This window comes from Perognathus longimembris, chromosome 4, assembly GCF_023159225.1.
Source record: "Perognathus longimembris pacificus isolate PPM17 chromosome 4, ASM2315922v1, whole genome shotgun sequence".
NCBI lineage: Eukaryota > Metazoa > Chordata > Mammalia > Rodentia > Heteromyidae > Perognathus > Perognathus longimembris.
The window spans coordinates 49,619,029-49,633,013 of record NC_063164.1 but is presented as its reverse complement, the minus strand read 5'-3'; the positions used below and the strand labels follow the sequence as shown (position 1 = coordinate 49,633,013).

Sequence of the window (13,985 nt, the reverse complement as noted above, 5' to 3'; positions counted from 1 at the left end):
CATGGCAGGTACATATCATACACATTACTTTTCAGAATCAATACACACTTTCAGATATTCTTATTTTTATTCTCTTAAGTCTTTATTAACTTTGGAGAAATGATGCATCTTTTTATTTTAAATGAAGTAGATCAAAATGGTGAAACAAAATGATAAAGAACAGAAAACATTTCAATATATTACTAATAATTTTTTCCAATATAAAACCTAAAATTCCTATAACATAATATTTTACAGTTCCATTGTGACTTTTATGGAATTAAGAGATGAAGAAGATGAGATATTTTAGCATTTACATTTTTCAAAATTAAATGCATACTTAAAGTAACTTTATGCAAAAAATAATAACCTTGAACAATAAAAATTTGACGTCTTCTTTTCTAGAAGTTGTATATATTAACCTGTTTCTGCTATATACAAGTAATTACTCTGATGGCTGAACTTCTATAACAATTAAGTTACTAATGTTGCTAATGGTGACTGTATTATGATTTTAATGAGGATTCCTCTAAAGTTTCACAGTACATATTAAGTATGGTATTGAAAGTGGGTTTTTTTTTTCTTTCTAAGTATTTGCAGTGAGGGAAGGACTCTTCCATGTTATGATTTTAGGACTTTCTGATAGTATGGAATTTTGTCAAATGCTAGGCCAAACCTACTGAGGTGACTATATGATTTTTCTTATTTGGTAGGATGGATAGATTTTTGATCTAGCATTAAAAATGAGATAAACTTTGTCTTGGTGAATTATTCCTTTAACATTATTTAAAATTAGATTAAAAATTGACATTCTTTTGTTTCTAATTCTAAATGATCTGTGGTAGGGTTTCTTAGTTTAGGAACTACTGACTGACAATGTCCTTGAAAATTCTTTGTTGTTGTTGGCTGCTGTTCTTTATAGAATGTTTAGAGCACTCTGGTCTCTACCCACGAGCTTTCCCCAGCCTTTTAGCTCTAACAACTAAAAAAATCTCAAGGAGCTAAGTGGACTCCATAACATGCTTGCTTAGTACAACAAAAAAAGGCAGAACAAGGGTTGGAACTCAGGGGCTTTGCTCTTGTTAGGCAGGTACTACCACTGGAGCTATGCTTCTAGCTCTTTTTGAGACAGGGTCTTGCTTTTTGTCTGGGCCTAGACCTCTGTTTTCCTATCGTGCTTTCCAGTGTCTGGTATGACAGGCAAATACTATCAAGTACAGTTTTTTTCTGTTGAGATGGAATCTTGTAGGCTTTCTGCTCAGGCTGTCATGGAACGGTGATCCTCCTAGGTAGTCAAATTTTTCTATTAGGATCATGATAGTTTCATTATACCTATTGGGTAGCTTGTCATTTCTTCCTACTCAGTTATGATTTAGACAGCATTTCAACTAGCTGTTTCTGAAAATTTAAAAGAAAGAATTTATCAATAAAATCATCTGGCTCCATAGCATTTTGGAGAGAACATCTTATAAACTTATCTTTGTCCTTGTTCACTGAGGCTTCCCAAGTGAAATTTGATAAATGTATGCTGTCTTAGAAAATTATTTCTTTAAGATTGTAAAATAAGCTGGGTATAGTGCTGCATGCCTGTAATCCAGTACTCAATAGGCTGAGGCAGGTAGAGCACTGAAATGGCTATGGATCATTTATTCAGTTGTAAATGCTAGTAAGTAGCCTTGTATTGTGAGTGCTTGCTTGTTTATACATCCCTTGCCTTGCTGTAGAAAGTATCTCTGACTCAGATGGGTAGATAAGCAAAGTCATGATCTCATTTCCTCTCTCTCCAAGCTCCTAGTAATGCTATCTTGCACTTGAACTATGACATAGACAATAAGCACTTCTGCAATATTTCTTATTTGAAGCTCACAACAAACTTGTTAGTGAGGTCAGTAGAAAAAGCTATCATGATAGATGTGTCAGGACATGGGCTTCCATCCTTTGGTTGCAAGGCTGGGGCACTTTGCATATTTCATGGTGCCGCCTGACCTGTGGTGCCAGGAGCAATGGGTTAAACACCATAAAATGTGGTGAATAATTCAGATAATTGCTGCTGTGTATGCCTTGGACAAAGAATTATTATACTGGCTTCCTGCAGCATTAATAGGGAACCCAAGCCAAAGCTGTGGGCCACAATGCACGATCCAGTCCCTTATTTTGACAGCTCTGCAGCTGTTGTTAACAACAAAAAAAATTGTTTTGTGGGAAGTGTAGGGTTGATTGTTAGGCAACAAACTATCTTCATGAAAGAAAGCTTTTTTTTTTTTTCTTTCTACTTACTGTCCAATATTGGGGCACTTCTGTCATTGGTGACCGTCTTCTTTAGTTTCTTTCCTTTGCTGATATCAGAGAGAAGAGCATTTCTCCCAGCCTGCTCTGACTTATTCAAGGTAGGCTTCTCTGTATTGGCCTGAAAGGAAACCACACAAACTCACAAGCTGTTCTTGGATTAACACCATGCATTAAAGTACTCAGATGAATAGGAAGAGTATTAGAATGTTGTTATTAAGGTTCTTAGAGATATAGTATAAATTCTCCAAGTCAGTTTTTTAAGACTCAGATGTTTGGGAGAAGATGTAGCAATAGATTGCATTATTTTTTAAGAAAAGGAAGCAGGGCTGGGAATGTGGCTTAGTGGTAGAGTCGTTACATGCATCAAGCCTGGGTCTGATTCTTCAGCACCACATAAACAGAAAAAAACGAAGTGGTGCTGTGGCTCAAGTGGCAGAGTGCTAGCCTTGAGCAAAAAGAAGCCAGGGACAGTGCTCAGGCCTGGAGTTCAAGCCCCAGGACTGGCACAAAAAAAAAAAAATAAGAAAAGAAAAGAAATCAGTCAGTCCCTGATAAAACTCAGGCCATAGTCTGGCTGTACCCAGCAGGCTAGGTAGACAGTTTCCACAAGAAGGGAATTTCAAGTCAGAGAGGATTCTGTGTGGCTGTAGGCTTCCTCCTCTAGGAGGTATCCTGAGTAATAGAACCTAGTGCCCATCTCTCAGAACCCACCTGATGCAAAGGAAAAAAATGTCTCTGATAAGTAAAAGTGGGATTAAAAACTCCCTGAAGTTTTGAAAATACTTTAATCTGAATAAGACTGATAAAGACTCTTTTTCATCTTTTTAATTCAGATTTACTAAGGTATAGTTTACTTATAGTGAAATCAGCCTTCCAATTTATAGGGCGTTTTGTTTTGTCGGTCCTGGGGCTTGAACTCTGGGTCTGGGCTCTGTCCCTAAGTTTCTTTTGTTCAAGGTTAGTGCTCTACCACTTGAGCTATAGTGGTACCTGCAGCTTTTTCTGAGTAGTTTATTGGAGATAAGAGTTGTACAGACTTTGTACTGCCTGGGCTGGCTTCTAACCTCCATCCTCAGATGTCAGCCTCCTGCGTAGCTCTCAGTTTACAGTTCAGTTCTGTCAGCCTCCTGAGTAGCGCGGCTTACAGTTCTGTAAGTTTTTTTTTCCCCTACCATCATTGAAATGCTAACACAAAGACTTTAAACAGATAGATTGTTTTCTGTTACTCAATTAGTCACTTGTCAAGTTGCCTAATAATCTCATGGTCCCATTTTTTTCTTTTTTTGTGAGTGGCCTGGCAGTAGGCTTGAATTTGGGGACTTGAGTTCTCACTTGGCTGGTGCTCTACTACTTGAGCCACAGCTCTACTTCTGGCTTTTTGCTGGTTAACTGGAAAGAAGAGTCTCATGGAGTTTTCTGCCTAGGGATGACTTTGAACCTCAATCCTCAGATCTCAGCCTCTTAAGGAGCTAGGATTACAAGAGTGAGCCACCAATGCTTGCTCAGTTCTGTGGGTTTTGACAAACATATATAGAGTATAACTATCATAATCAGACACAGGAAATTCTCATTCCAAAAAGTTCCTTTGCACTCCTTTGGCCTAAGTTATTTCTAATGCTTAACCCCTTTGAAAGCTTAGAGACTGCAGAGTACATAAAGATGTGCTTTAAGAAGTTTGTGTATTTTCTTTTCTTTTTTCCTAGTTACTGGGAGTAGGAGATTGAATGTAAGACCTCTCGCATGCTAGGCAACAGCTCTGTCTTGAGCCATGCCCCAGCACTTTTGTTTCTGTTTTGTTTTTGAGATAGTGTCTTGCTTTGAGATAGTGTCAAGGCTTGCCTTGAGGTTTTGATTCTCCCAAGTAGCTAGGATGACAAGTATGTAGCATATTTGGCCTAGGTATTTTCTTACAGTCCCCCATTCCTGGGAAAGATCTTTACTATGAAATTGGAATCTTTTTTCCTCTGGGGTTATTTTAGGACTGGGACACTAAGTGTCCAGCATATGGGCTTGGAAGCAGGCATCTGCCTGTGTCTGTCACATGTGGAACAGGCTTGACAATGCCTGGCTCCAGGAAGCCATAGGTCCTTCCAGGAGAGCTGAGAGTCCTCCAGGCTGGCTCTCTCTCTGAAAAGGGTATGATTTCAGATGAACCAGAGAAGGTTACAAGAGGTAAAGCTGGAAAAACATATGGCTTGACACCTCCCAGCTTTTTATTAACAGAGGCAGAGGGGTAGCTAAGAGGAACCCAGAAATAGGCTACATAGAATTACTCTATGTTAAGTTGGAAGTATCCCGAAATAGTTCTATTACTTATTCATGATAATAACATGTAACATTTTTTGTAGCTGTTATTCTAGGTCAGGTACTGTTTTCAATACTTTCTGAGTATTACTTCACATGGTCCTTACCAACTCAGTGATATATTTCCATTTTACAAGACAAGGAGATTGAGGCATGGAGAGATCAAATCATTTGCTCCAGTCATCAGATTTAAACCCTGGGAGTGTGACTCCACAGTGCTCTCTACAGGACTGGTTCTGCAAACTCCTGTCTTGAACCATCTCATTTCTCATGAGGGACAGAGGCCTAGGAAATCTAGTAACTCACATTTCAGACTTGCATTATACACTGTAGGAGATTTTGGCCAAACAAATCCTTCATGTTGTTTGGATTCTTGAGGTCTCAGGGTTTGGCAAGCCTGCTGGATTGTGCCTATGCCAGAATGTAAATGCACATAAAACACACAGCTATGCCTTCAACTGGCCTACTTTCTGCACAGAAAGTGAGTGGAGAAATCTAGGTATCATGGCTGTGTCCCCATAGCCCCAGCACTGGGGACGCACAGACAGGAGTGTGAATTAGATGACAGCTTGGACAACAAAATGAAAGCCCTGTGTAAAAAAAAAGTTTGTTTTTTTGTGTTTTATTTTTAAGTGAATAAAAGAGGTGAAGTGTAGCACTAGTTAACCTCCCTGAAATGCTTAAAGGTCAGGGAGCACTCACTCACCAGTGCAAATGTCGGTGGCGGTGGGGGTGCTGGTGGGGGAGGGACAGGCATCTTGGATAGTTATGGCTTCAACAGTCTTGCTGATAAATCTGTAAAGACAAAATACACACATGTATTAGATTTCCCAGTAGCACTCTTAAATTTCCTGCTTTCCCACCAGAAGTGACAGCCTCACATAGGCAAGCTTTTAAAAGGGATTGGATTATTTTTCTTTCCCTCATGGCTCAGACAAGACTATTCTGAAAGGACCCTAGACGGAGGGAAAGAGTACTGGGACTGGTTTCTAGGCCATAATGCTTGAAGAGCATAACTCAAACCCAGTGATGGTGCTACTAAATTCCATACCCCTACAGCAGTCCACCAGTGCCTTCCCTAAGTACAAACAGCTTCATAAAACTACTAGATTCGGGTACCAGTGGCTCACGTCTGTAATCTACTACTCAGGAGGCTGAGATCTGAGGATTGTGGTTCAAAGCCAGCCTGGGCAGGAAAGTCTACAAGACTTTTATCTCCAATTAACCACCAGAAAACTGGAAGTGGTGTTGTGGCTCAAGTGGTAGAGCCTTAGCCTTGAGCTGAAGAACTCAGGGGCAGTGCCCAGGCCCAGAGTTCAAGCCCCATGAATGACCAAACAAACAACAGCAACAACAAAAGCAACAAAAAAAGCTACTACAAATATATCCTGGCCACATCTGATGAAAAACAAATATCTCTTCCCCCTCATTATTCCCACGACAAAATGCTTTCCTGCTGTGCTATTCTACCCAATTCTCAGTTCCCTTGAATCATTATTAGCATTTTGACAAGATCTCTAGATGATTTTTTTAAGGCAGTAAATTTGGAGAAGTGTGTCAGAGAGTTTGAGCCTTAAACTAGCAGATAGTCTTGGACACTAGTCACTTGAGTGATATAATTGGTATGCAACATATGTCCCACATTTCATTCTTGATCATCTCCCAACTGCTGAAAACAATTTCTTAAAAATATTAATTTAGCTCACCCACTAAAAGTTAACATTTACACCTTAAAATAAGCACTTTCTATTGAAATACTGAATGATTTGCTTTCTGTGAAGAGGCATGGAAGGGAAAAGTAAGAATATTGCTATACTTGTTGCAGCTGCTACAAAACAAGAATGAAGTCAATTGGGAATAATTCTGTTTGAACTGGGCTGAAGAGAAAATGGATTCAAACATCCCAACAATATCAACAGATATTGATTTCTGAGAATCAATTTGACTCTGGTACTTTCCTTGCTGTTATCCAAACCTACCACAACCCTGTCACCTAGCACAACTGAGCTCATCTTGAAGCTGAGAACACTGAGACAGAGGAAAACTGAGTCACACACTAAAAAGCCCTCAGCAGTTCACTTAAATCATGTCCTTTTGGTCACAGCCCTCCACTGGACTACACTGCTTTGCTCCCCGCCCTTTATTTTTCAGGGAGGTTAGCTAGTGTTACAGTTCATCTGCTAACGAGGCTGGAATCTTCTTTAGTAAGAGACTGTCTTAGATGGGATTCCTTTCTAATGTGTTCCTTTTCCCATAGGGTCAACTGCAGCAGGACTGGATGCCCCCTTAGAGGGACTGCCAATCATAGAAGGAACTTTCAGAAGCCTTGGAAGTGGACATTTCCTGGGACTAGAAGGAGCAGCAAGGATCTGTAGCTGAATTCAGACCTAACTGTGAAAGATGCTTGAGTCAAATCAATGGTATGAACACAACCATGGCCAAGGTTTACTTACCAAGGCAAAGTGTTGCCAGGCCTGCCCATAGATGGGCTTCATGGCCTGTTTCATTGATGTATTTGGTGCATATGATATCCCTCAAGATTCTAATTTATTTTGTCTGATTCCATATTTACCAACTAACCTTCTGTCATCCCAATACACAAGGACTAGATTCTGGTCACCTAACAGATATTCCTTTTGGCTTAGTTGCCATGAGTTAGTGTCTGCTTGCAAAGTTCAAATTGAACTACTATCTTGAATAGCTCCGGAGCCACCTTGTAGAATGGGGACCATTTCAGAAACTGCTTTCTGAAAGGCATCCTTAATTATCCTACAATTCTCTGCTGTTGCTGTTTTAACAGTCTCTGAACTAGCTGGCATATATATATGTATATATATATACATATATATAATATATATACATACACACACACACACACACATTTGTAGACTACAATGCCAGGAGAGGGCTGTGCAGTTTTCGCAAGTACAAAAGGATCATGTGGAAGAAGCAGCAATAGTCTTAGCAGAGACATAAGGGAAGAGCCAACTTGTAGAAACAAGCAGGCATAACCAAAGCGTAGGGAACAAGAGGTTTTTATAGACTTCAGGATCCCCTCCTGGCCACTTTAGATAAAGGAGAGAGCCCCTGGGGTGAGCATTCTCACACTCTGAGGATTAATTACCACTTTCCTTGTCCCATCTCTTACTACCCTACTGAACTATTCCCACACCCACCTCAATGCTCAAAGGCTCCAGGTATGCTTTGCTCTTTCCTGGCAGAACAGCTCCTGGGCATGGTCTGCACTTCTCCAAGCTGGGCCTTCAGGGAATTTTTTGTTTTTTCCCAAAGAAACCCTAGACTTTGTTACCTCTTCACCACATGGATCAAAAAAAGATGAATCTTATGGGGTCTTATTTGTGCTGGGCTGCCATCAGGCCCATGTTTTTACCTGTCTTTGTAAGTATGTGAGTGATTATCAAGCCTTATTTAGTAACTAAATGGACAATTGAATTTTAGGTGAAGGGGAGTGAAAAATCTGCCAATAAATGCTTCATGAAGGAGATGGAAGAACAGAGATCATTTTGTAGCAATGACTTGAAAATGTCAGCTATTGCTTCTTTTGAGTGTTTGTGTACATATTCACACATATATGTCAGTTTTTTGAAATTCTAAAATGTCCTACTTTGGTGACTAAAATGGTAGCCCACTTCCTTTTTAGGGGGGACACATTCTCCCTAATGGCAGGGCTAATAGGCCCTAGGAAATCTACAGCTTCATCCATATGCTAAGAATACAGAATTGTCCCTAGATGTAAAAGAATTATTCTTTTTTGAATCAAGAATTGGTTAGTTATTTAAATAACTGCCTCTTGATTTTTGCCAGTACTGGGGCTTGAATGCAGCCTACCACTCCCAGTTAGCTTTTCCTTGTAGCTAATGCTCTACCACTTAAGCCATGCCTCCTGTTCCACCTTGTAACTTTTGGAGCCAATTAGAATTCATTCTAGAGCTCACCACACAAGGCCTATACTGCAGAATGACTTGAGGAAGGGAGAAACTTCCAATATCCCCCAGCAGAAACAGAGGGCAGTCTCAGAAAGTGGGTTCTATCCTGGCCGAGGGAGCTTCTAGGAGAGGATGAGAAGCAGCTTCACACAACTGAGTTTTTATCACTATTGCAAACTTAAGAAAAGTAGAGAGAATTTTGCTCTTTAAATCTTGTAAACATTGTCCTTAAATTCTATCCCACCTAAAATGAATGGGGGAGGAGCAAACATCCCCCTTTCTCAAAAGGCTGAATCAAAAGGCTTTGTATGTGGAAAGGGGAGGGGAAAGTGTATCATAGAAACAATATCATTGGGCAGATCCCAAGGCCCAACTGCTCTCTTGCCTTTGTTTATTTTCTATTCTTCATGTTTACATTCATTTATACTTCAATATATGTAACATTAACTTATTTTCATAATTCCTTTTATGCACTTCAGATTAGGTTTTGTTTTTCTTTTCCTTATTTTTACCTCCTTGCTTTTAAGAGGGAGTAATACAGAGAACAACAGACAAAACAAAAATGACAGAAAAAATGAAAATAAAATGCTAACCTTGTATTTATCCATGAAGGAAGCACTCAATAATAATTAAACTTTAGATGAAAAAAGGTTGGAGGTAATACCCAGGGATAACTCTTTTATATATATATATATATATTTACAATTTATAAATATAAGTGAGCATGCACAGACACACCCTCAGGCATTCTCTTTCTCATACACAAGTTGGATCAAAAGATATTAATTAAGGAAATTTATCTGAGGATCACAGTTCAAAGCCAGCCTGGGAAGGAAAGTCCATGAGACTCTTATCTCTAATTAACCACTAGAAAACCAGAAGTGGCTCTGTGGCTCAAAGTGGTAGAACACTAGCCTTGAGCAAAAAAGCTCAGGGACAGGGAACACACAGGCCTCAAGTTCAAGCCCCATGACCAACAAAAATATAGAAAAATAAAATAATAATTGCAAAGGCATTCATTACAAAGGCTATGAATCCCCTTGGAGGCATATTGCAAAAATAAAATCACTTAGCAAACTCAAATTTCTTATAAACTCTTACAATTAAGAGTTTGGGGAAATCCTACTCAAAATTATCTTGCTTTAATTCTTTAGAAACTCCACAATGCAAACTTGGTTGATATCATTCAGAATCTGAAAACCATAAGAACAAATTGAGATAAATTTGGTTTTGTTTTTCAACTTCCTGTAAAAAATGCTCAACAGGAAAATTGGTGCTCACAGTAAACCACAGTCATCCTGTTTCTTTAACACAATCTTTTCACAGCTGCAATTGCCTGAACTTTCTATTTTATGCCACTAGTCTCTATGCAACATCACTGCCTCCTCCATCCCCCAAGCAAGCTGGTTGGCTATGTAAGAAACGTGTTATACCTTTGTGGAAGGTATATTGCTCTTAATGTCATTCTTCCTCTCCTCAGGCTGAGGGTCCCCGAAGCAATTAAAACAAGAGAGAAAACTGAGGCAGCTGGACCCAAGAGGAAGCAGTGTATAAAGAAGCAAACTTGCATTTGTAAGCAAATCATCAGCTTCATCCAGTTAGTGATCATCTTTATCCTCTATTGTAGCTAATGTAGAGTCGGCACTTGCTGTGCACAGAATCCATTTCTCAGAATGAATTTGCTCTTTTCTTGATTAATCATTTAAACTAACAGCTTAGATTGCCTTCTCAATAGTATAGGTTTGTGCCTGTGTCTGTGCTGCACTTAGAGGGTCCTTGACTTCTTCAGGCATGCTTCGTTTAAAGTTCTCTCAAGAGGTGATTTATTTTGGGGGGTGGGTGGGTGAAAGGTCTTTTTCAAAGAAGATGTTTGAGGCATTTATAATGTCATTAAAATTGACCAATAGCTTGGGCATAATTTTGTTCCAAGTGTAACTGCTGGGGAAACAAGGTTTCTATCAAGTAAGGTTATTTTTTTTTTAAATTTTTATTGTAAAACTGATGTACAGAGAGGTTACAGTTTCCTACGTTAGGCATTGGATACATTTCTTGTACTGTTTGTTACCTCCTCCCTCTTTCCCCCTTCCCCCTCCCCCCCATGAGTTGTTCAGTTCATTTACAAGGTAAGGTTATTTTTTAATCTACTATTATGCGCAGTTAATTTAAGGATTAACAGAAAACCATAGGCATCCAAGACTTTTTGGTAGTGATGAAAGGAAGTTTAGCTGAGTGATTCACCTGCCTGTCATTTAACTGGGGATCAGGGAAGGAAATACTTTTTCACGTACATATTACTAAAATTCATCTATTTTCCTTCACTGTCACCCATCTCTTCTAAGTAGTGTTGTGAAAGGCTTCAAATCTCAAAGATGAAATTCTAAGTCATCAATACTACATTTAATAGTCCCAGAATTCTGAGACTTGTTCCAGTTCCCCAGCATGCCTTGCATATAGGTCAACATATTTATACATTGTATTTGTTTCATATTTGAAAGTTTAGACTTGTAATATAAGCAGAAGTTTAATCAAACTGACCTTTGAAAAGGTCAAAAGCACTTGAAAGGGGCTGGGAATGTGGCTTAGTGGTAGAGTGCTTGCCCAGCATGCATGAAGCCCCGGGTTCCATTCCTCAGCATCACATACACAGAAAAAGCCGGAAGTGGCACTGTGGCTTAAGAGGTAGAGTGCTAGCCTTGAGCAAAAAGAAGCCAGGGACAGTGCTCAGGCCCTGAGTCCCAAGCCCCAGGACTGGCAAAAAAAAAAGAAAGAAAAAAAAATCACCAGAAAAGAAAATATCTTACTTGAGATTAATCATTTAAAATACATTTACTGTAGCTATGATAATTAACAAAACATTTTCAATTCCAGATTCCCAGCATTAGTTAAAAAGAAATGTCCATCTATCAGGTCAGGCTGGTCAAAACGGCTCTTTAAATTCAGAAAACTCCCTCTAGTTGCTGGGTGACCATGGGCAAATCATTTAGAATGCCTTACTCCAGTTCCCATAATAAGATAAGCATAATAGTACCTAGATGATAGGGTTATTGCTGAGTTAAGTATGGCAGTGTTTAATAAGTACTAGCCCTTTATTAAAAATAAATAGGCAAAGGTAAAGAGCCTAAGGCATTCTAAGTGGTCAGCAAATGTTACCATCTTTCCCCCTGTGTGACCATGAGAAAGAAACTACACGTGCATACCCATGCCAACCTCTGACTCTCCTGGGTGGTAAAATACAACTTATTTTTTTTTCCAAATTTTTATTATCAAACTGATGTACAGAGAGGTTACAGTTTCATACGTTAGGCATTGGATACATTACTGTGTGTGTGTGTGTGTGTGTGTGTGTGTGTGTGTGTGTGTGTGTGCCAGTACTGTGGCTTAAAGTCAGAGTCTGGTTGTTGTCCCTTAGCTTTTATTTTTTTATTGTAGTTGTTGTTGGTTTTGGGGGGCTTGAACTCAGGGCCTGAGTGCTGTCCCTGAGCTTCTTAGTGTACAAGGCTAGTGCTCTACCACTTGAGCCACAGTGCTACTTTTGATTTTTGAGTGGCTAATTGGAGATAAGCGTCTCACTGGGACTTTTCTGCCTGGGCTGGCGTCAAACCACATTAAATAGCAATCCTCAGGTCTCAGCCTCCTGAGTAGCTAGGATTATAGGTGTGAGCGACGAGCACCAGGAATCCCTTAACTTTTTTTGCTCAAGGATGGTGCTCTACTACTTGAGCCACAACTCTACTTCCAGCTTTTTGCTGAATAATTGGAAATAGAGAATCTGAGAGACTTTCCTGCCTGGGCTGGCTTTGAACCTTGATCCTGAGATCTTAACTTCCTGCAGAGGATTACAGGTTTCTGGCTAAAGCACAATGATTGTGACATTTTTATTCTGGTGTATTTTTTGTTTTAATTTTCAGGACTGAAAGACACAGAATACAGACAGGTATATATGGAAGTCCAAGGGAAAACAAAATCCTCTTTCCAACAAATGGCACACCTATAACAATTTGGGGGAGGGGGGTCAGATCTTAAATCAGAAATATCTCACAATTAAATGGCAAGATCAAGTGAATGATTCCTCACAAAATGTGAAGCAGACTTCAAGGTGTGGTAGCTCATATCCTCTAACGTTTTAACATAGTTTGGGGGGAACTTCTAGCCTATAGGTTAGATGTAGAATTTGATTTCTCAACAATCAGAGTGAATTTGCTGTAGGAACCCAGGAATAATTTTCCCACAGTTAATCCAGAACACACATCACCTTAACACTTAGCTATTAAAGTATCTGAAGAGCTATGAACAGGTAACTCAAGGATAAACTTATCTAAAAGCCTAAGGAAAGCTAACTTTGGTTTTAGGTATTTCGCTGAATCTCTTTAGACTTATAAAAAGAAGAGCTTGACTAAATCATATTCCAGTTCAGATGTAGTAAGAGTTTATGAGAATGCATAATTCTCTAAGTAAGTGATGAGTATGTTTCTACATTAACAGACCCTGAATCCTTTCTCTTTCTTTCTTGTTGCCCTGTCACTCTTTACCCTGAGTCCATCAATCTTTCTACCAAGCTACCCTACTTTTCTTAATTATCTTTATATTGTACTCAACATTTATGCCACTAAATTACTGAAAAGAACTTGTACTTATTGACTAAAGTTGTATATATCTTTTTTTTTTAAAGCTTATAAGTTTCTCCTAGGAGGAAAAGGAAAAGAAGTCAGGTTGCTTTTTCACACATACTAGAGAATTCGAACACAGAAACTTCCCTTCATCTACTCTGGTGGAGTTCTAATTTCATGGCTTCAAATTTTAAAAAGTGTATTTTATGCCAAAATAGTAATCATATTAAGCATAAGTAGATATGAACAATGCTATCAAATTGATTTGTAATAGTAACTGTGCTCTGCATTGTTTTGAAGTAGACAGGATTATTCTAAAAGTCAAACTGACTACTGCTTAAGAGACTGCTAAGAAATGGTTTTATAGGTTTGTGGGTGACAGTCTCATGCTTATAATTACAGCTACTCAGGAGGTTGAGATCTTAGGGTCACAGTTCAAAGCCAGCCTACATAGACAACTCTGAGAGACTGTATCTCCTATGATTAATCAACAAAAATGTTAGATTGGACATATGGCTCAAGTGTTCAGTACTAGCCATGAGCAAGCAAAGCTAAGAAAGAGTATGAGACCTTCAGTGCTGGTGCTGGCATTAAAAAAAGAAAGAAAGAAAAAAAGGTGAGAAAAAAAGAAAGAAACAGTTTAGTTCAGGATTTGAACTCCACATGTGCATTGTAGCAGTAGCCACAGCAGCGGCTCCTTTCCAAGTTGTACATGCTACCTTATTGTGCCTAAAACTGCTAACAACTCAATCTACGAACAACTGCATCTTATACCAAAGGGACACATTGATTTATCTGAGTCCCATTTTAAATGGGAAAGGAACTTTTGTGGTTCTATATTTGTCCAGTGGTCAGGAGA

The 13,985-nt window shown here is 39.0% G+C and overlaps 1 protein-coding gene across 5 annotated transcripts in view; it reads right to left on the bottom strand.

Annotated features, from left to right (window-relative positions):
• Wipf1 (WAS/WASL interacting protein family member 1) overlaps positions 1 to 13,985 on the bottom strand; it is a 106,458-nt gene that overhangs the window by 15,651 nt on the left and 76,822 nt on the right. For 4 of the 5 annotated variants that reach the window (XM_048345217.1, XM_048345221.1, XM_048345218.1 and 1 more), the window contains exons 2-3: positions 5,279 to 5,367; positions 2,257 to 2,386 (exon numbers count right to left, since the gene is read on the bottom strand). In XM_048345217.1, coding sequence (XP_048201174.1) covers positions 2,257 to 2,386; positions 5,279 to 5,329 — 181 coding nt within the window. In that variant the 5' untranslated portion in view covers positions 5,330 to 5,367. Of the gene's footprint in view, positions 1 to 2,256; positions 2,387 to 5,278; positions 5,368 to 8,528; positions 8,550 to 13,985 lie in introns of those variants that run through there. The other variant, XM_048345220.1, reaches the window with a different exon arrangement.